This window comes from Nicotiana tabacum, chromosome 20 (genome assembly GCF_000715075.1).
Source record: "Nicotiana tabacum cultivar K326 chromosome 20, ASM71507v2, whole genome shotgun sequence".
Taxonomy (NCBI): Eukaryota; Viridiplantae; Streptophyta; class Magnoliopsida; order Solanales; family Solanaceae; genus Nicotiana; species Nicotiana tabacum.
Window position 1 is genome coordinate 134,388,235 of NC_134099.1, and position 23,186 is coordinate 134,411,420.

The following is a 23,186-nucleotide window of genomic DNA, read 5'->3' on the forward strand; positions in this document are numbered from 1 at the left end:
ACAAACGCAAACCTAATAAAGAATGCCACAGTTGCTGAACATTTGACATTGCCAGGTTTCAGATAGAATTGTTAGAAACCAAAGAAGTTCTATATTTCATATCTAGAAGAGAAGATTACAAGGCCTATTTATAATACTAATTCACCTAATCTATTAGTTGTCATACACCTAATTACACCTACTATACAACTCATATACATGTGCTAGCTATGATGTAGTACATGTGTATACATGTGCTACACAACTTGTATTACACCTACTATACAACTCATATACATGTGTTAGTTATGATGTAGTACATGTGTATACATGTGCTAGACAACTTGTATGTCAACACTCCCCCTCAAGTTGGAGCATATATATTGATCATGCCCAACTTGTTACAGATATATTCAACTCGAGCTCCATTCAAAGCCTTTGTGAAAATGTCTCCCAATTGATCTCCAGTTCTAACATGACCTGTAGAGATGAGCTTTTGTTGAATCTTTTCACGAACAAAGTGACAATCTATTTCAATGTGCTTAGTCCTTTCGTGAAATACAGGATTAGAGGAGATATGAAGAGCAGCTTGATTATCACACCACAACTTTGCTGGCAATGTAGTTTGGAAGCCAACTTCACTTAATAGTTGATGTACCCATACAACCTCACACACAGATTGTGCCATAGCTCATGTATTTTGCTTCCGCACTAGATCGAGATACGACATTTTGTTTCTTACTCTTCCACGAAATCAAGTTTCCACCAACAAAAACGCAATATCCTGTCGTGGATCTCCTATCGGCTTTTGACCCTGCCCAATCTGCATCTGTGAAACACTCAATGTTAGTGTGTTCATTATTCTTATATACTAGACCCCGTCCTGGAGATCCCTTTAGATAACAAAGAATCTGCTCCAGAGCCGCCCAAACTGTTGGGGAAGACATAAACTGACTCACAATGCTGACAGAGTATGCGATATCGGGACGAGTTACTGTAAGATAGTTCAATTTCCCAACCAATCTCCTATATTTCTCTGGATCTTCGAATAACTCACCGTCTTCTTTCACGAGTTGTGTGTTAGGAACCATTGGCATGCTGCATGGTTTAGATCCCAACTTTCCAGTTTCAGCTAACAAGTCAAGAGTATATTTCCTTTGGGACAAGAAGATGCCTTTCTTGCTCCGTGTAACTTCAACTCCCAAAAAATACTTTAGTTGCCCTAAATCTTTCGTCTGAAATTGAATGTGAAGGAAAGACTTTAGAGTTGAAATTCCTGTAATATCACTTCCAGTAATAACGATGTCATCAACATATACTACCAATAAAAGAATACCATCATCAGACTTTTTATAAAACACCGTATGATCGCAATTGCTTTTCTTCATCCCATATTCTAGAACAGCCTCACTAAATCTGCCAAACCAAGCACGGGGACTCTGTTTCAGCCCATAAAGAGATTTTCGAAGACGACATACCTTTCCACACTCCCCCTGAGCAACAAACCCAGGTGGTTACTCCATATATACTTCTTCCTGAAGATCTCCATGTAGAAAAGCATTCTTTATATCAAGCTGATGCAGAGGCCAATCATAAGTAGCTGCCATGGAAATGAATAATCGAACAGAAGCTAACTTGGCGACCGGGGAAAAAGTATCCAAATAGTCGACTCCATAGGTCTGTGCATACCCTTTTGCAACAAGGCGTGCCTTAAGGCGAGCTACTGTCCCATCGGAGTTAAACTTAACAGCAAATACCCACTTGCACCCAATAGCCTTTTTGTTAGTGGGCAGATCGGCCAACTCCCAAGTACCATTCTCATCTAAAGTCATCATCTCTTCTATCATTGCATCATGCCAACCTGGGTGGGACAATGCTTCACGAACAGTTTTAGGTATCCTAGCAGAATCTAATGATGCAATAAACGAGCTAGAAGAAGTAGACAAATGGTCATAAGACACAAAAGAAGAAATAGGATAAGTACATTGTCGTGTACCTTTGTGAATGGCAATAGGAAGATCCAAACTAGGATCTGAAACACAGGAGGTTGGATCTACCGACGAAGCAGAAGTAGGTAAAGGATCGGGTTCTGAGGTTTGTTGTCGCCTGGTATACATACGAAGAACAGGTGGCTACTCGGATGGTCGATCGAGGGAAACGGGTGACTGAGGAAGAGGTGTTGGAGAACTAACTGGATGTGTGACAGTGTAGACCAAAGTATCATCTTCTTCCTCAGGACTGTTATAAACATATGAAGAAAAGAACGGATAATTTTCATGGAATGTGACATCGGCAGACACTAAGTACCTTTTGAGATCTGGAGAATAACACCGATAACATTTCTGAAGACGTGAGTACCCTAAGAACACACACTTAAGGGCCTTTGGATCTAATTTAGTTACTTGTGGACGAACATCACGAACAAAACAAGTACAACCAAATATTTTGGGTTCAATGGGAAATAATGGCTTAGAGGAAAAAAGAATGTTGTAAGGAATATTACCATGAAGTACAGAAGATGGCATACGATTTATTAAAAAACAAGTTGTAGAGACGGCATCAGCCCAAAAACATTTTGGCACTTTCATTTGAAAGAGGAGTGCTCGGCCTACTTCAAGAAGATGTCTATTTTTTCGTTCCGCAACCCCATTTTGAGAAGGGGTGTCAACACAAGAAGATTGATGTAGAATACCATTTGTAGCCATATTATCTTTAAACAAATCCGAAAAATATTCTTTTGCATTGTCACTCCTTAAATTACGAACGGAAACATTAAAATGAGTTTTTATTTCAGCACAAAAAGCACAAAAAATTGAAAACAACTCCGAACGATTTTTCATTAAATATAACCAAGTAACACGAGAATGATCATCCACAAAGGTAACAAAATATCTAAAACCAGTTTTAGAGATAATAGGACATGGACCCCAAACATCGGTGTGAACTAACTCAAAAGGTAAGTCGACCCGTTTATTGACTCTAGAAACTTTAGGAAGGCGATGGTGTTTAGCAAACTGACATGACTCACAATCTAAAGAGGAAATACTCTGAAACTGAGGATATAACTTCTTCAAACTAGACAAGGATGGATGACCCAATCGACAGTGTACATCAAAGGGAGACAACACAGTTGAACAAGAAATGGATTTCGGCACCTGTGATTCAAGAACATAGAGACCCCCAGACTCAGAACCTTTACCAATAATCTGCTTCGTCGTAAGATCCTGAAAAAGACAATAATTGGGAAAAAATGAGACACAACAATTTAGAGTACGAGTAAGTTTACTGACAGATATTAGATTGAAAGAAAAATCAGGCAAATTTAAGACGGAACTAAGGGAAAGAGAAGATGTTGGGTTAACAGTGCCAGACCCTAAAACATATGAGGTAGACCCATCGGCTAAAGTAAATGTGGAACATTGGGTATGTGACTGAAAAGTGGAAAAGAGTTTAGAGTTACCTGTCATATGATCTGTGGCACCAGAATCAATGACCCATTTGGATGACGAAGAGAGGAGACACTTAGTGGTTTTACCAGACTCGGGGATAGTATTGATAGGAGGAGATGATGACTGAGATGGTGAAATAGTCTCGGAAGTGGCGATGTTGGCATACTGAGATCTTTTGTTCTTATTCTGAAGCTTCACACAATAACGTATGGTATGACCGAGCTCATGACAATAAAAACATTCAACTTCCCCTTGCTTTAGGTCTCGACTATCGCTACTCCGATTGCGATTACTATGACTCCTATTCTTTTGGACGCGGCTAAGCAGAGCACCACTATCGATCGTGGCTGTCGGACCTGGATGAGACTTTTCAGTACGCAACACTCTTGTAAAGGCCTCTTTCAAGGAAGAGATAGCAGTCCCAGATAAAATCTGCGATTTGGCCCCTTCAAATTCGGGAGAAAGACCAGAAAGGAAACTCATGACCGCCAGTTGTTCACGCTGAGCCTGTTGTACCTTCACATCTGGACTAAACGGCAATATAACATTAAGCTCATCATACACCTTCTTAAACTCTGAGAAGTAAGTGGTGGGAGAGCGATCTTGCATGGATGGATGGTAAAATGCCTGGCACACATCATACATGCGAGACAAGTTTCCTTTGCCAGAGTACAAAAAATCTAAATAATCCATTAGATCCTTCACATAATCACAATGAGAAACTAGATCATTTACCTCACTGTGCATCGAATTCTTGATTTGGAGAAACAATTTTGCATCCTCCTTTAACCAGACTGATTTAGTCTCATCCTTGGGTGGATCATCAACCAAGTGGTTCTCTTTGTCGATGCTCCGCAAATAGAGACGGGTCGTCTTACTCCAATCCATGTAATTGGAACCCATGAACTTATTCTCCGTAATTTTGGACATAACCGGAATGACATCAACGGTAGGTTTCGTTTCAGTCATCTTGCACCCGAATAATAGCAGAATCAAATAGTCAAGAACAGTGCAGTGAAATTTGAACAGTGCAGTAAACAGTGAACAGTGATATTTGAACAGTACAGTGAACAGTGAATAGTAATATTTGAACAGTAAACAGTGCAGTGAACAGTGCCGGAACAGTGATCTTGGAAAATGAAAGTTGTCAGGAAAAAAAATTCTGACAGTACCACTTTGGTCGGAATAGTGAGTAGAAAAATCTGTAAAGAAGCGGCCGGGGCAAAAAATGGCCGGAAATAGTGAAATAGAATCAAAGCAGCGAAAGATTGTTCTGAACAAAAATAATTCGAATGGGAAAAAAAAAATTCCCAACAACAAACTGATGAAAAAACTTCAATGCTCTGATACCATGTTAGAAACCAAAGAAGTTCTATATTTCATATCTAGAAGAGAAGATTACAAGGCCTATTTATAATACTAATTCACCTAATCTATTAGTTGCCATACACCTAATTACACCTACTATACAACTCATATACATGTGCTAGCTATGATGTAGTACATGTGTATACATGTGCTACACAACTTGTATTACACCTACTATACAACTCATATACATGTGCTAGCTATGATGTAGTACATGTGTATACATGTGCTAGACAACTTGTATGTCAACACTCCCCCTCAAGTTGGAGCATATATATTGATCATGCCCAACTTGTTACAGATATATTCAACTCGAGCTCCATTCAAAGCTTTTGTGAAAATGTCTCCCAATTGATCTCCAGTTCTAACATGACCTGTAGAGATGTAATTTCTGAGTCATCCCAGCAGGTGCTCCTTACAGCACCCCATCTACTCCCCCTCTACAGTCAACTCCCAAGGAGAGACATACAACTCCTTAAGAAGAGACATATTGAGTATTATTACTGCTGGAATAATACAGTAATACCCCACCAGAGCCTTCTTTCTGGTACAAACATAACTTCAGTCAAGGGCTGAACATGCCATAGGATTAAGCTTTAAGAGAACCCAATACACATGAATGCACGGGGAAACTGGAAAGAAACATTGAATCACTTTCAAAAAGCATTTTAGGTGAATAAATTTGGAATACCAGATTAGGCAATTAAGACCTTGTCAGTGCGCAAGAAAATTCAAAAAGAAGTCCAGGTCAGGTATAGCTTATGTCTTTGAAGAGTCTGAGCATTTTCGCCTAATTAATAGGCTTGATCCTTTATCACTTAGAAAGAGAACAAGGAAGTCCAACCAGCACGAAGCATAAGAAAATCAAGATGCAACTAGAAGACTGCATGTAATGTCGGGAAATGTCTAGATGTTTAAAACATATCCAATCACTATAATTATGGGGGCGCATTTCAATTCGATGTCTATCTTTAGATGCTATGTCTTGCATAGTTCAAAAAAAAAGAAAGATAAAAAGTTGTTCAGTCACATGGAACATCTCAATTACTAATATGTATGCCAGGGTCAAGTCCAGGGGAGTCACGCAGATGACGCACAACTAGTGGCCACATGTTTTGCCAATTAGTCACTGGTAACATGAGCTCAAGCCACTTAAAGAACCCATGTAAAGAAAAGATCATCACAAGGATATAGTTACAACTTTGTCAGACTGGATGCCTAGCATCAGGATTCGAACCTTAAGAAAATCAGAAAAATAATCCTATATAAATCAAATGAAGAGGTTTGATGCATCATACCGAAAAATTTTATTTTGTGTCTCATACAACTAGACAACTGACACTAGTTGTATGAGGCAACTTTTTTGTCTCACAGTTTTGTGGACCCAAATTTTTGTGGACCCAGAAGTGTAAGATTGGGGTCCACAAATTTGTGAGACAAAAAGGAGCCTCATACAACTAGTGTCAGTTGTATGAGACACAAAATAAAATTTCTCCATCATACCTGTTTTCCCTGCGCTTTCTTTTTGCACCCGAAGACACAACCTTGTCTTCATTCTTGTCAGGCATCACTTTTTCACCTGACACATCAACAACAAACACTTCAGAGAAGAAAAATATGCAAACACATATGTACATCTCAATAAAATTTATGATGAACTAAAGTTTTTCAGAAAGCAACAGTCCTCAAGAACAAAATATTTGGAAAAGGTGCTGCTACTGTCATACCCGGACAAGGGCATCCCAACGCATTCTTCTGTCGTGCAGTTTGAAGTACTTGATCTCCAGCTACTTTCGTATCTGTTGTGTCTACTGGAGATGCATAGAACATTAATAACTGAGCTGTTTTATCTGCCCCAACTTAAGATAGATCTCCCAATTCAAAGGAACAAAAGAAATTCCCAAAACATTGTAAGCATACCATTACATGCTGAAAATGAGTTCACTGACAATCCAAGATGAAGATCAAGATTTGGTTGAATCAGTTCGTCACTAAATAACTGTGTCGATGCATCAGGCTTCACATCCACAGGGGTGGCAGAAAGCTGCACTGTATCTGGACATTCATTTTGTGACAAGGACAGTTCTATATTGGGAGTATCAGGAACAGAATCAGGGATCAAAATGCCAGTATTTATAGCCTCTTTAGGATCTAGGTTTGAAAGGTTTCTGTCTGGTACTTCACCCTGTTTGTTCCTCTCAACAATTGAGACAACAACAGCTGTCTCACCAGCATCAGCAACAGACACAGACACTTCCCCTGAAAAAGAAGCCTCAATCAAACAGTTATTGCTGGCACTTTCTGGACCAAACTTCTTGTTAGATACTGAACTTTCGGGTATCTTGTCGACACATCTGCATAGTGAGATAATCATAAGAATCATGTTTAAAACCACTGCAGGTGCTCAAGATGAAAATATCAACCTCCACCATCCAAAGAAAAATATATACATAGAAGGCATTAGAAGGAAATATTTTTATAGGTGGCAATTTAGGCTAACTACAAATTTTATGTTTAAATTCTAAGCAAGACAACAGATCCTAACTAATCCTGAATATTCTAGTAATGATTACAGCACCTTATTAGTAAATAATCAAGTATTGTCTTTGCATAATCTTAATAATCCCCCTCAAGCTGGATCCTACATGTTATATGTCTAGACTTGCTATAATATATTCAATCTGCGAACCTGTAAGGTTTAATACAAACCTCTGCAAGTTGGTAATTTGAGTTGGCGAAACCGATGACAATACATCCATTTTTAGTTTTCTATCTAGTATAATGAAAATTCACCTTTTATGTTCTTTCATGGAAAAACGGATTGAGATGATCTGATTACATATCAGCTTCATCTGTTTAACTACATTACACATCAACTCTTGATGAAATTGTTTCAACTAGATAAATTCACAAGCTACAAGGGGCGTAGCTCGCTGTTCTACTTCCATAATTGATGCTTTTCACTCCCGAGAGAGTATATTTCCTTCAAAGTAAATTGTCCATCTGAAGGAGAACTTGCTCAATCCACATCATAGTACCCAGAAAGACCCATGTTTTCATATAACAAACATTATGCTAAAGCTCTTTGATGTACTTGAGAATGCAGATTAATACATCCAATAACCACTATATTAAGCATGGAGAAACTAACCAACCACACCCATTGCAATGAGCCAATAAATTATTTGACAATGTGTCCTTGAGATAATTTAGCTTATCACTAGTCTCTGGTACTTGCCACGGTCCTCCAGTGGCACCCCTGTCCAGCAACGACATGACAGTTGGATCCATAGCAACAACATGACAGTTGGATCCACAAGAGTTAGCAATACAACATGCATGTTTCCTCGAAGATGTCCAAAGTGAGTTTCTTTCTAAGATTGCAATGTTCGTCTTGAACAATGCTTTTCTTGTTGTTCATCACCTGTTTTGGACGATGCTACTTCAATGCCTAGAAAGTATTTTAATTTTGCAACTTGGTTTAAAAGTTTCTGAACAGTTGTCACATTATGATCATTGCCATCATGATAACTTCATCACATAGACTGTCGGATATTGTGATGAAAGAACACTGAATGATCAGCTTTACTTCGAGCCATCCAAACAGTTGGACCATGGAATTGAACATCTAAATGATGCTCCATGGGTTTGTTTTAGACCATATAATGACCGTCATAGTCATATCAAGCTTGAATCTCCTTGAGCAACAAACCCTAATGGTTACTCTATATCACCTGCTTGACTAGTTCACCATGCAAAAATCAGTCTTATCAAAGGCGAAAAGCGCAAAAAAACTCTAAGGTTCGTTGGGGCTTTAAGCGCAAAGCGCAAATAAAGCGTGGGCTTTAATGAAAAAAGGCGCAACGGGAGAAAAAGTAAAAATATGCATGTAGTCCAAGACTAATCATTATAAGCATGAATAACAAATATATGGACAAAGAAATTGAAAAAAAAAACTCACGATAAAGTGAAATATCAATTGTTTAAGTTCGCCTTTTCAGGATTACACTCATTGGCAAGGAAAAGTATGCCTTAGAGCTTTGATACGACACTAAAGCGCACACAAAGCGAGGCGAAGCGCACAACGTGTTGTGTGCCTCGCTTCAGGGCTTCAGCGCGCTTTAAGCGCGCCTTTGACAAAACTGGCAAAAATACATTCTTAATATCAAACTGAAGAAGCATCCTATGGTATATTGTTAATGCAAAGATAACTAGTCTTCCAGAATCACCTTTCTCTAACATATTGGTGAGATAGTGTCAATGAAGAAAGAAACTCCCTGGGGAGTCCTCGTGCATCCCTCTTTTAGACAAAACTTTTTGCCTTTTTACTTCTCAACAAAATGAAGAACGAAGACAAGAATCAAAGCAAAAATCACTGAAAAGGAGGGCCCAAGAGCGGCAAACACAATGGACTGTAGTCAGAAGGAGGTCACCGACCTCAAGTGAGTGCGCTGATGCAAGGCCAGACGAGGGAAAGCCGGAATGTCAACTTTCAGAAGTCCAAGTTAGATTAGTTAGATTCATGAAGAATTTATCCATGTAGAGTAAATTGGAAGGTGGTTACAGATGAAAATGAGTTTCCGGCTTCAAAGGAGTCGTCCAATATGATATGGAAAATTTCTCACACATCAACCAAAGTTGATCAGTATGTGAAGATAGCGGCTAAGAGTATGGAACTCTAGACAAAGGTCGCAGGTGCTCTACGCTTCTTCCATGAATGTGGTCAGCCTAGAAGAATACTGAAGAGCCTTTTCAACTACACTGTTGATTTCAAAAAGTCGGTTTGATTCCCTAAATCTGATAACATGATAATTAAATAGAGTATGTTGAAAAGATTGTAAAACTTGGTTATTCCTTCAAACATGGCTGGAGATTCTTAGTAAATTACAAAGATTAGAGTTTAGATAAACTACATATTATGATTCTAGGAAAGATTATAAATTCTGAATATTATAGACATAATTGCAGTAGCTAAGTACAAATCATGAGTAATCTTTGCATAGTCTCAATAACACACAAGTCAGACACGCACAGGAAAAAAAAACATGTTCAGGTGTGCCGTGGTTAATTGAGGTGCACGTAATCTAGCTCGGACACCATGGTTATCAAGAAAAGAAACATACACATGTCCAGCTACTAAATACATATAAAAAGGAAATGTGGAACTAAATATCCATGCTTACCTTGGGCATAGCCATGAACTTTCAGAAGTGTCCTCAGTGTCAAATCCAACACAAAAGGCATGATACCTACACAAATATATGCAAAGAATCAAAGGAGAAACCCTAGAGAAAAATAGAGAAATTAAGAACTTCGGTGATATGAAACACGTTCTCAGTTTAAGAAAGTTTACATTAGGAGAAAATGTAACAGAGAATCCCACTGCTGGAGAAAGTGATTATATCATTTAGAAGATACATAAGCAGGCTTTTTTTCTTGAGAATCCGTGTATCATAATCAGGTAAGAAACTCGGATTTTGCATGAAATATCAAGGAAAATGCTAATTGATTGAGCTATCAGACCTACTGATAAGATACCTCATGTACCTAAGGGTTGTAAGTTGTAACTTAACATATCAACTGTTAGCGGAAACGTAAAAGAAAGAACACAAGATTTAACGTGGTTCGGATCAAAATATCCTACGTCCACCAGAGAACAGTTGCCTTTTTAATATTAACAAAGGAAGGGGAGAGTTCCCAATTACACTTAAGAGAATTTCTCTCTTAACTCTCTACTCACTACAATGTGTTATATTATTTTTGGGATGGTTTCTACAAATGAAGGAGTGTATCTATTTATAGAGCTAAAGACCTCCTCTTGATGTCATTGGTGACATCAAACTACCTCCTCTTGATGTCATGGGTGACATCAAAGGAGGAAGCTTCCTCCTAGCATCCACACCAACTATTTCCACCAACTCTTCTAATTGGCATGCCATTGTTGACTAAACATAAACCAACGCCTTCAATCTCCACCTTGGTTTGCGTTTCGAGCGTGCGTGTGAACAACTCCGGCCAAAACTTCTAAGCTTACTGGGCAACCCCGTTGTAAGAAATAAGAAGAATCAAACCATTGTTGAACATACCACCTCCACCTAACAACTGTTCTCTTCGGAGTTGCATCAGTTGATGCACACCCCCGCCAAGTCCTTGCAGTGTGCAAACTTAGCGAGTGGGACTATCTTGGTCAACATATCTGCAGCATTATCGTCTGTGATAACCTTCACGACCTTGATAGTTCCCTCTTCAACAACATCTCGAATAAAATGAAATCTGACATCAATGTGTTTAGTGCGCTCATGAAATCTCTGATTTTTCATTAGATGAATAGCACTCTGACTATCACATCTAAGAGTTGATTCCAGCTGAACCAAACTCAATTCCGCTACTAAACCTTTCAACCAGATAGCTTCCTTCACCGCCTCCGCTACTGCCATGTATTCTGCTTCTGTCGTAGACAAAGCGGCAATCGACTGCAGAGTCGACTTCCAACTAACGGCACTGCCAACGAGGGTAAAGATGTATCCAGTTGTGGACCTTCTTCTGTCAAGATCTCCTGCATAGTCAGAATCTACATAACCGAGAATTGAAATACCTCCACCACTTTTTCGAAAGGTCAGACCAACACCAGAAGCTCCTTTGAGATATCTCAATATCCACTTGACAGCTTCCCAATGCCTCTTTCATGGGCTGGACATGTATCTACTTGCCACACTTACAGATTGAGCAATATCTGGACGTGTGCATACCATAGCATACATAATGCTACCAACTGCACTAGCATAAGGAATCTTTGACATATGCTCCACCTCATCCTCGGACTGAGGCATTTGTAACTCTGAAAGTTTAAAATGAGGAGCTAATGGTGTACTTACAGGCTTGCACGTATGCATATTGAATCTCTTGAGAACCCTTTCAATATACCTCTTCTGAGAAAGATGTACAACACCGTCTTCTCTTGAAATCTCCATACCAAGGATTTTCTTTGCAGCTCCTAAATCCTTCATGTCAAATTCCTTACTCAACAGTTTCTTCAAAGCATTTATCTCTGTAATGTTGTTAGCAGCAATAAGCATATCATCAACATACAACAGTAAATAAATCATTGAGTTACCAGACATCTTCTTGTGATACACACAGCTATCAAATGCACTCCTTGAGAATTCATGTGTAGTCATGAATGCATCAAACCTCTTGTACCACTGTCTAGGGGATTGCTTCAAACCATATAAAGACTTCTTTAGTTGGCATACGTGATCTTCTTTTCCCTCAGCTAGGAAACCTTCAGGCTGATCCATATAGATTGTCTCTTCTAGATCACCGTGTAAGAAAGCAGTTTTGACATCAAGTTGTTGAAGCTCCAAGTCAAATTGGGCAACCAATGCTAGTAGCACGCGAATTGAGCTATGCTTCACGACTGGAGAGAAAATCTCATTGTAGTCAATTCCCTCCTTCTGACTGAATCCTTTTGCAACCAATCTCGCCTTGAACCTAGCATCTTCCACTTCAGGAATTCCCTCTTTCTTTCGGTAGACCCACTTGCATCCAACTGTCCTCTTCCCTTTTGTCTTTTCACTAAGACCCATGTCTGATTCTTGTGAAGAGACTCCATCTCTTCAGTCATGGCTAACCGCCATTGTACAGCATCCTTGCAAGAAGTTGCTTCAATATACGAGGAGGGCTCCAGATCCTTAATCTCTTCTTGTGCAGCTACGAACGCATATGCAATTAAGTTTGCTTGATCTATAAGGCGTTCCGGTTCTCGTATCTGCCTCTTCTCCCTCCCCTTTGCAATTGTGTATGGTTTATTGACAGCAAGTTCTTCAAGGTCTACATCTTCTGACTCATCTTTAACCTGAGTCTCTTTATCCTTTTCCTTGGCAAGCTCCACCGGAAGCTCCACCTGCTCGTCGTTCTTGTTTCCTGAAAACTCCACGGAAACTTTACGGGGATCAAGTATAGAGGATTCATCAAAGGTGACATCTCTACTAACTATAAATTTGAGTAAAGACAAACACCAAAGTTTGTACCCTTTTACTCCATCCACATACCCTACGAATATGGCCTTCTTAGCCCTTGGTTCAAGTTTTCCTTCATTAACGTGATAATAAGCTGGACACCCAAATACTCGTAAGTATGAATAGTTAGAGGGTTCACCTGACCATACCTCATTCGGAGTCTTAAAGTCAATTGCCGATGCTGGAGATCGATTGACAATATGAGGAGCAGTGTGAACTGCTTCAGCCCAAAATACTTTGGACATTTTGGCTTGTAGGAGCATACAACGAGCCTTTTCAAGAAGAGTTCTGTTCATTCTCTCGGCAACTCCATTCTGCTGTGGGGTATGCCTGACAGTCCTATGTCTTGAGATCCCATGAACCTTGCAGAATTCATTAAACTCTTCATTGCAAAACTCCAAGCCATTGTCTGTGCGAAGATACTTGATTTTCCGCTCCATTTGATTTTCAACCAAAATCTTCCACTCTTTAAATGCTTCAAAAGCATCACTTTTTGCCTTCAAAAAATGCACCCAAACCTTTCGTGAGAAATCATCAATAAAAGTGAGAAGATACCTCTTTTTGCCCTTCGATAGAAGTTTAGAGGGACCCCATAAATCTGAATGGATGTAGTCTAGCACTCCTCTTGTCTTGTGTTTGCCAGTGCTGAAGCTGACCTTCTTTTGCTTCCCTAGAACGCAGTGCTCACAGAAGTCAAGTGTGCTGATCTTCTCACCTTCCAAAAGGTTACGATTGCTCAACATCTCCAGTCCACGTGCGCTCATATGACCCAGTCTCATGTGCCATAGTCTTTCCTTGTCATCATTAGATAACTGCACTGTAGATGCATTTGCAGAGCCAACAATGGTGCTTCCGGCCAATGTGTAAAGGCCGTTCTCCAGCTTGCCTTTCAGCATGACTAAAGAACCTTTAGTCACCTTTATAGTTCCTGCTTCGCTCATGTACCTGTAGCCTTGTTCATCCAGAGTACTCAGGGAGATCAAATTCTTCTTCAGATAAGGAACATGACGGACTTGTGTAATAGTCCTCACGACTCCATCATGGCAGTGAACCCGAACTGAGCCAATGCCAACTATTGCACAAGTTGCATTATTGCCCATTACTACGGTTCCTCCACTTTTCTCATAGCTGCTATTTTCGGAACGTCATATGCAGAGTGCAAGCAGAGTCTAACACCCATTTGTTTCCATAACTACTATTATTATTACACGATGTTGTTAGTACATAATCATTATCAAAATCATGTACCTGTTCAACTGTGGATGCACTCGCCTTTTCCTTGGACTTTGACATTTGATAGTCTCGTTTAAAGTGCCCCTTCTTGCCACAACCCCAACACTCTGTATTCTTCTTGTTCACACGAGATTTTGATCTGTGCTTTGATTTGCTCTTTCCCTGTTGGCTAGTCCGGCCTCTCACAAAGAGCCCACTTGCCTGGTCATCTCTATCTCCTTCAATGTGCCTCCGCACATCACTAGAGTTAAGTGTCTGCCGCACTTGCTCAAGCTTGATAGGCTCCTTGCTATACATCATTGAATTCTCAATATCACGATATCCTGAAGTCAATGAAAATAGCAAAGCACATGCAAGCGTCTCCTCCTCCTTTTTAATTCCTGCAATCTGTAAGTCCATGACAAGTTTATTGAACGCATCTAAATGATCTTGTAACGAAGTACCTGACCCCATCTTAAATGTGTGAAGACGCCGTTGTAACAACATCCTTGTTGTCACTGATCGGTCTTGGTATAGCCCTTCTAGCTTTTCCCATAACTGTTTGGCCGTCTCTTCGGTACCCGTACTCACTTCACAAAGCACGTTAGGTGCAAGGGATAGTTGGATTGCACTCAATGCATCCCCTTCAATCTTCTCCTTATCGGGAGCTGATATATCCTTAGGATACTTTCCGTCAATAGCATGGATTGAACCTTCCCTCCGCAGTAACGCCATCATCTGGATCTTCCAGATATTGAAGTTGTTGCGTCCACTGAATCTATCAATTTCAAACTTCATGGAACTCATCTTTGCTTGTTCTTCCTCCTTGGATCGTTAAAGAATCTTGTTGCTCTGATACCAATTGTTAGCGGAAACGTAAAAGAAAAAACACAAGATTTAACGTGGTTCGGATCAAAATAATCCTACGTCCACCAGAGAACAGTTGCCTTTTTAATATTAACAAAGGAAGGGGAGAGTTCCCAATTACACTTAAGAGAATTTCTCTCTTAACTCTCTACTCACTACAATGTGTTGTATTATTTTTGGGATGGTTTCTACAAATGAAGGAGTGCATCTATTTATAGAGGTAAAGACCTCCTCTTGATGTCATTGGTGACATCAAACTACCTCCTCTTGATGTCATGGGTGACATCAAAGGAGGAAGCTTCCTCCTAGCATCCACACCAACTCTTTCCACCAACTCTTCCAATTGGCATGTCATTGTTGACTAAACATAAACCAACACCTTCATCAACTATTTTAATATTTATAAAAATGATTGGAGAATGTTAAAATATGTCTAGACTATCATATAAATGCACATGACGTCACATTTTAATGTGAAAAGAGAGAAGATTTCTTGATTGGTTTTGAAGGTATCTTTCTGGGGATCACTAAAACAGCTCTTTCCTGATATTTATTTACTGAATCAACAACAGGAAGCAACAGTAGCAGAGGTTTGGACAAATCAAGGATGGACTCTGACCTTCAGAAGACTATTAAATGATTAGGAGATTAATAGATTTGCAAAATTCTATAAGAATTTGGAACAATTCAAAGGGACCTATACTGCAGAAGACAGTGTCACATGGCAAGGGAATAGCAAAGGGAAGTTCTCGGTTAAAGCAGCATATAAGGAGTTCAACATCTCAAACAATCAGATTGGCTGTTGGCCATGGAAATTGATTCGGAAGGCTAAAATTCCTTATAAAGTAGCATGTTTTACATGGTTGTTGGCAAAGGAGGCAGTACTAACTCAGGATAATTTAATCAAGAGAGGATTCCAGCTATGTTCTAGATGTTACTTATGTGGAGGGAGGAAGAGACAATCAATCATCTCTTTTTGCATTGTAGAGTGACTTTACAATTATGGAGGATATTCCTTAATCTGAGGGGAATATTGTGGGTTATGCCAAGAAGAATACCTGAAGTTTTAACATGTTGGAATAGAGAAGGCAATCTATCCAGTAATAAAGAGAGATGGAAGATTGTCCCAGCTTGCATCTGGTGGACAAACTGGGAAGAAAGAAATTAAAGATGCTTTGAAGATAGATACAGTAACATTCAAAAGATGAAATGAAATGTTTAGTTCTTTTTTACTTTTGGTGTAAAGGAGAATATTTAGAAGATCATGAATCTATTTTTGATATTTTAGAATCATTATGAGAAGACAAAGGATTAGGAGTGTCTTTTCTTATTAGGCCTCCTTGTAATTATGGGTGACTTCATAGCTTTTGTATAGTCTTTTATTTATATATAAATATGTTACCTTTTCAAAAAAAAAAAGAACGACTCCTTATATAGAAGTCTTAGGTTGCTTACAATATGGTACAGTGCTGTTATCAAAGACAACGACGACAACGACAACAACAACAGCAACAAAAACAACAACCTAGAATAATCCCACAAGTGGGGTTATCAAAGACTAAACGCGGGGAAAAAAAAGCGATAAAGTCAATTGGGGCTTTAAGCGCAAAATGTAAATAAAGCACGAGCTTTATATATGTATGTGTGCGCGTGTGTGTATATATATGTAGTTCAAAATAATAACTATAAACCCAAAAACAACAAAAGACAACAAATTTATGATAAAAATTTTATAATTGGGTAAAATGTTTATTGTTTAGTATGGTCCTCTTTAAGATAGACACGTGAGCAATGATATGTAAGCCTAGTGCCTTTGTGCCTGCACTGAAGCACTGATTAAGCAAGGCAAAGCATGAACCTATTTCGCACTGAGCTTCACGGTTTAAGCACGCCTCAAGAGAGCCTTTCACAACATTGATGGTAAATAGGTATTCTCTACTCTAACTTGGTAAGTAAATATTCTACCACTGAATACAAAATATTCTATAATGTAAATATTCTTTAGTATTCTCTTACGTGAATTCTATAATTCTAGATATGCAGAAGTTAACCAAAAAGATACATAACTTTCTCTGAACTTTCAAAATGCTCCCTCAAATTCAATGTATTGAAGTAAACCACCAAGGTTTATAGCGGGATGGATAGGATCTCTTCACCCTTAACTAGAAGTATCGGTTTCGGGACTGGGGAATGAAAAAATATCTTGTAGGGAGTACTTCCTCTTCTTTTTTTGATGAAGTCATAGAACTTTCATTAAAGGCATCAAGAAGATGCAAACAAAATTACAATAGGGTAAAAGGTGACTGCTCAGATACAAAGATTAATCTATAACTAAGGAGCAGACACCTTCCAAAAGTTGTTCACAGCTAGATCCAGGGGCTTGGTTAAGCTAGCTAAATAAATCCACTAAACATTTAGCTTTACGAGCATGATTTGAAGTTGAGATCCCATCAAAACACCTACGGTTAGTTCATTCCAAATACACCAAAAAATTGAGGCAGGCACCATTAACCAAGTCTTTTTGATGGGTTTTCCAACTTTCCAAGAGCACCAACTTTCATATGCATCTTTGATGGAGCAAGGCATGACCCAAGCTATCCCGAAAATAGACAGGAACATGTTCCAAATATCTGCTGCTACTGGACAATCCAAAAACAGATGCCTTACACTTTTGAAGTTCATTCTGCACATATAGCATCTATTTACAGTCAGAATGCTTCCCTTACTCAGGTTATCCTGAGTAAGACAAGCTTCATACAAAGCTAGCCAGCACAAGCAGATCACTTTGGGAGGTAACTTGGTCTTCCAGATTAGCTTCCATGGCCAATTATCAGTCAGTTCTTTGTTGGAGCATAAGAGAGCATACCCTTTCTTGGCTGTAAAAGCTCCTTCTTCAGAATCTGAAGACTATCCCTGACATGTGGATTGACAGTAACCCCTGCTAATTTAGCATATAGCTCCATTAGTTCAGTCAGTTCCAAGTCTTGAAAGTTTCTTCTGAAAAGAGGATCCCAAGTGTTGTTATTCCAATTCTGACCTACATAGAATCCCTGATTGCTTGCTATTCTATATAGGTTGGGAAACTCATCCTTTAGAGCCACAGGCCCCAACCACTTGTCCTTCCAGAATAATAATTGTGCTCCATTTCCCGGCTTGAATTTAGAACTGAGCTCCAATTCCCCCCATAATTTTGAGATGTGCTTCCAAGGCCCTGTCCCATGGGGTGAGTTGCTTTGTCTAGTACACCAGTTATTTTGCACTCCATATTTATCTATGAAGCACTTCCTCTTTATGGGCCTTATGTGCGAATTTGGATTAATCGAGGCCCCAATGCGGGTACCGGACACAGAGTGGAAACCAAAAAAATAATAATGAAGTAACTTGGGTTTGCAGATTAAAACTGGAAGCCAAATTGAGTATGTCAGATCAGCTTTTATCTCATCATTACTGTTGTGAGAAAAAACAACTAGGCAATGGCACAACCACGAATCCATAAGGAGGAGGAGACATTTTTTGAAACATTGACGGGAAATTCCACGTTCAAAGGAGGCACTAGTACCATATCTCTGTGACTGTGACCATAAAGAAAGAGAAGCGAAGAAGTCTTTTTTCCGAACAATGACGGATACACAATGATTAGAGAAGGGACTAAATACACAATTCTGAGGAGGGACTAAATACACAACTCGAATATCATAGAGAGAAAGAGATCACGACTTATCAAAACAGTGACCGGAAATACAGTGATCAAAGGGACTTAATTCCCAAACTTTGATACCATAGAGAAACAAATGAGAACTAGACTATTTTGGAAGAGTGACCGAAAATTCAGTGGACTACCAAAAAATTTTATACCAAAAAGAACAAAAGTAGAATAAGAATTTTTCATAATGACCTCAAATCCAATCTTCAAAGGAGGGACTAAATACCCAACTCCGATACCATTAAGAAAAAAGAAACGAAAAGAATCTTGAAAAAACATTTTGTTTGTTAAAGTTTCCAGAATACTGGGCAGAGGAGGCAGCATTCCAAGAACGATCAGCTAAAGAGTGCTAACACAATGATCATAGAAAAGAGACGATTATGTCGCGTTATCAGTGGAGGTGAGAGTGGTGCCTCCAGAATTGGTCGAGCAAAAGAGACAGGATAGCAAACATATTAAAAACGAAAAGGAAATAATTGGTTGGGCAGGCGAGTGTCATGGTCCAGCTCCAATTGTCAAGGTAATATCCGCTTTTCCCTGACCCCTCTAGGCCACCTAAAAGCTTTTGGGCCCACAGTTGTCACTTTGGGTTTAATCAAAAAGACGTCTCAGCGATTGAATCCTAAACTCGCGGTTACATGACCCCTTATTTTCCCTACTCATTCCAATGTGCGATTTGCGTAAGGCAAGTTTCACAACATAAAGTACCCCCTTTCGAGTTCAACCGCCAGCGGTCCCTAGGTGGTTGCACTAACCCCTCTTAGGGACTCAGCATCCTCGCTGAGATTCACCCCACCACCGTACTAGGGAGGTACTAGCTCCGATACCACCTGTCATGACCCAGGCCCAACTGTCAAGGTATTGTTCGCTTTGGGTGAACAAAGAATATAGATAGGTCTATCTCTGATACAATGCTAACAGAAATGGATATTGGATTTAACTCAGCTTCAAAAACTAGGCCAAGAGATTAGGATTGTCCAATTCAATATCATTTTTTTTTATAATGGTAACATTGTCCCATTCAATATCATATGAGGAGACAACAGTTCATTCCATCAATCAATATGGATTAGTCTAACATAGGCAACAAGAATATCCGTTTAGGTATCTCTGTACAAGTCAAAGTAGGACAATTTTTGAGATGGACGTAGTAACTTTTTGTAGAATATGTAAAATATTTCAAGAAGTTCACAATAAAGAGTGCCCTACGAGGCCCATGGAGTGCTTCTCAAGCTCTCATCAAATTCCAAGTTGCAAAAGCTTATAACATCCATCCGTAGATCACTCTCCTTACTGAATCTCAGTTCCATACGAACAATGCTATCAATTTTATATAAACCCTCTGAATAATCACAATATTCTGTTCCATCAGTGCTTTGTATACACAAATTTTAACATGCTCTAAACAGGCAATAAGCAAGACAGGGAAGGACGACAAAATAACATAGGTCTGTATTCATCTTGACATCTTCACATAATCCAGAACATAGAACTATTCAACTTAGCAGTTGGTGATTATTTTAGCAAAACATACTATTAGATTAAGAAAATTGATATATTATCATACCAGATATCACATGAATCACAAGCAATTGACGTATCAAGATTCAGATCTCCTTCATTTGTAACTGATCCGGCCCGAACTTTGCAGCCATCTCCATCCAAGCAGACAACTGCCTAGAAAAGACAAAGCATAGTAATTACAGATAAAAAATTGACTTCCAAAATTATAACACAATATGACAAAATAGAGTCATGGAAACCCCCAAAAAAATCCGTAAGATTTCAAAGATTCCAAGAAGAGACAACCACTTCTTGCAGAATTCTGCTTCAGTAATCTACAAGAGTATCTTACTGATATGACGGCGGTGAAGGTCACAAGAAATACAATATCAGCTTTTCGAAGCATGAAACCATACATTCACCAATAAGAATTTCAATTTGGTGCACTGGAACTTGGAAAGACGAAATGAGATCACATACTATGTTGCATCTCAAAAAAGTGAAAAAGTAACACCAGCACCCAAGAGAGAAAACTAGGATTTAGGAAAAGAGAAAAAACAGAACCAAGGAGGAATCTCGACAACTCTAAGCTGATCAAACGAAAGTCATGAGATTTCGCAGTGTATTTATTCTCTATCGGTTTCCATGGGTATGGCTCCCACAGAGATTTGAGGTTCTAGTAGCAAGGGTGGAAAACAATTATTCGTAGTCAATTGAACATGGTAACTCACATTCTCGTCGATATAGTATGATGGGAATGAAAGAGTATTAGTCTTCCCCTCAATGGACCAATCATCATCTCTGCAAAGATCAGAAAGTTATACTCGATAGTAAATTCTTGCAACTAATCAAGCCACTGCTAGAGAATGAACATTATTAAATTAAATCTTCTCGAGAGATATGCATGATATAAGATTGAAGATCTATACTTGAGTACCTGAGAAGAAAATGTTTTTTTTGGTTAATGTATCTCTGAAGAAATTTTAGGATGTTAAGTTTTAAAACTCGACTATGGCTAGAAGCTTTCACCATTTCCATACTCAACAACCTTAAACCTCAAGGTCCAAAGTTTTCAAACTAAAGAAGAGCAATAATGATACAGAGGCTGCAAGAGCACTTCAAATAGCAAGTATGTGAATCTAGAAAATCCAGCATCAGCTTCAAAAAGAAAGTTGAGATTTCTGATAATAGTGAAGGAGTTATCTAAATGTACACATTCGCAGCATCCTATGAGCTGCAACTATGCAGCTACTTATGGAAGTGGTTGGAAAACACCATCATATGCCTGTACCAATGAACAAACACGGGCGTAGAAAGAGCTATAAGTAGAACTCTTTGAGTATTCCAGATAGTCATTAGATCAGCCGTGTAGAATCATGAAGCACAAGAAAAGTTCCTAATACAAATTGTAGAAAATATTTAGCATCCATTTTGAGAAGGAAGAAGGAATTGTGAAGATCTTATCTCACAATCCCTTGAGGTAGAGTAGAAATCTATAGGTAGAGGTCTTGAGGATTTGCAAAAAGGTATTACATTTTCACTTGTGAATGCCAACTGCTTTCCTTTGAACCAGCACGACTGAGGCTTTCTCATTTTCTCGCATTCGTGGAGAAATATACAGGTAGGGGTCTTCAGGATTTGAAAAAAGATGCAAAATTTTCACTGGTGGCTGCCAAATGATTTCCTTTGAACCAGCACGACTGACACTTTCGAGTTCTCACATTTGTGGAGAAATACATATGTAGGGGTTTTAAGGATTTGCAAAAAAAAAAAATTAGATTTTCACTTGTCATTGCCAAGTGATTTTCTTTGACCCAGCTAAACTGAGGCTTTCTCAAGTTCTCTCGTTTTGTGGCTTTATTTAAGTTCTTCACATATTCCTTATTTTTGGCTAGCAGATCCATATTACATGTTGTTCAATCTTATAACTCGAACAATTTCAAGACCACACATTCACGATCAACTCCCTATTGCATGTTGCTTCTTACATTAAGTGTAGAGTTGCAGATAGTGCTTTTGACAATTATAAGGTTCCTCTCTTCTCTCCTCTAATCAAATTAACAAGAAAATGAATCTAACTGAATCTTTCTTTTATAGCAATGCATAACGACCATCGCTGAAAAAGCTGTTGTGGATTGTTATAAATTTGAAAGAGAACCAAAAACTAAAACTATACCTGGTATATAAATCCTCATCAGTCTGGCTGCCCCCGATGGTATCAAAAACCTTCATGAAAATTAGTAAGCATTAATTGGGCTCCTCGATGATCTTATACTATAATTCATGAAAGCTTTCAGAACTGACTTAAGATGGGAAAAAGAACCTCAGAACCATCGGCAAACAAAGATCAAGCCATTAAATGATAAGTATGTAACTAAGACACTGTTGAACTCATTAAATGTAACTAAGACACTGTTGAACTCATTAATGAATTGAAAAATAGGATAAAAACAATGTGAAGCAACAACAATAATTTCAGTTACTCACAGGCACACAAGTGATCAATTGAAATTCACTCTGGCAAAGTGGGCATAAGTTTGTGATGGTAGCCCAATTGTCAATGCATGTAAAACAAAACCTGAAATTTAAATGAAGAGCTTAGGACATAATTTGTATTTGTACAAGCAGTTAGAGGTTGGATAAAAAAAGTCAACATTTGACATGTTAATCTGAGTAATGTCCACATTCACAAATGTTTAACTAAAACCTTACTTCCTATGGTACGTGTTAGAATAGTTATGTAACCCTAATCCCATATGTATTAGGAGTAGGATATGTTATGTATATATAGGGCTCATTGTATCATGTTTAACATATGTGAATAATATCAATCATATTTTCTCCCGTGTATTCTCACATGGTATCAGAGCTTTAGTGAGAAACCTATCGTTGTGCATCATTCCAGCGACTTCCGGGAAGAAAGACCTCGTCGCCGTGCAATTTTCCGGCGACTTAGAAGGCTGCCCGTAATCACCTCAATTTCTGTTGGTGCATGCAAAAAAAACCAACACCACCACAAGACTCCTCAGGCTCCGGCGACCAAACCCCAGTAAACCCCACCGGAAAACTCCCTTACACGCGCCAGAA

General features: G+C 38.9%; 2 protein-coding genes across 6 annotated transcripts in view; both read right to left on the reverse strand.

Annotated features, from left to right (window-relative positions):
* LOC107794701 (uncharacterized protein At4g10930-like) overlaps positions 1-23,186 on the reverse strand; it is a 33,252-nt gene that overhangs the window by 4,024 nt on the left and 6,042 nt on the right. The window contains exons 4-11 of one of the 5 annotated variants that reach the window (XM_075239949.1): positions 22,587-22,677; positions 22,276-22,325; positions 20,831-20,900; positions 20,164-20,273; positions 9,980-10,045; positions 6,717-7,150; positions 6,524-6,607; positions 6,300-6,375 (exon numbers count right to left, since the gene is read on the reverse strand). In XM_075239949.1, coding sequence (XP_075096050.1) covers positions 6,300-6,375; positions 6,524-6,607; positions 6,717-7,150; positions 9,980-10,045; positions 20,164-20,273; positions 20,831-20,900; positions 22,276-22,325; positions 22,587-22,677 — 981 coding nt within the window. Of the gene's footprint in view, positions 1-6,299; positions 6,376-6,523; positions 6,608-6,716; positions 7,151-9,979; positions 10,046-10,149; positions 10,171-20,163; positions 20,274-20,830; positions 20,901-22,275; positions 22,326-22,586; positions 22,678-23,186 lie in introns of those variants that run through there. The other 4 variants (XM_075239948.1, XM_075239951.1, XM_075239952.1 and 1 more) reach the window with 4 other exon arrangements.
* Positions 3,088-4,157, reverse strand: LOC107825109 (uncharacterized). The gene is made up of 2 exons (XM_075239954.1): positions 3,440-4,157; positions 3,088-3,203 (listed from the first exon to the last, which is right to left on the reverse strand). The coding sequence occupies exons 1-2, from the start codon at positions 4,119-4,121 to the stop codon at positions 3,175-3,177; spliced, it is 711 nt and encodes a 236-aa protein (XP_075096055.1). The 5' UTR covers positions 4,122-4,157; the 3' UTR covers positions 3,088-3,174.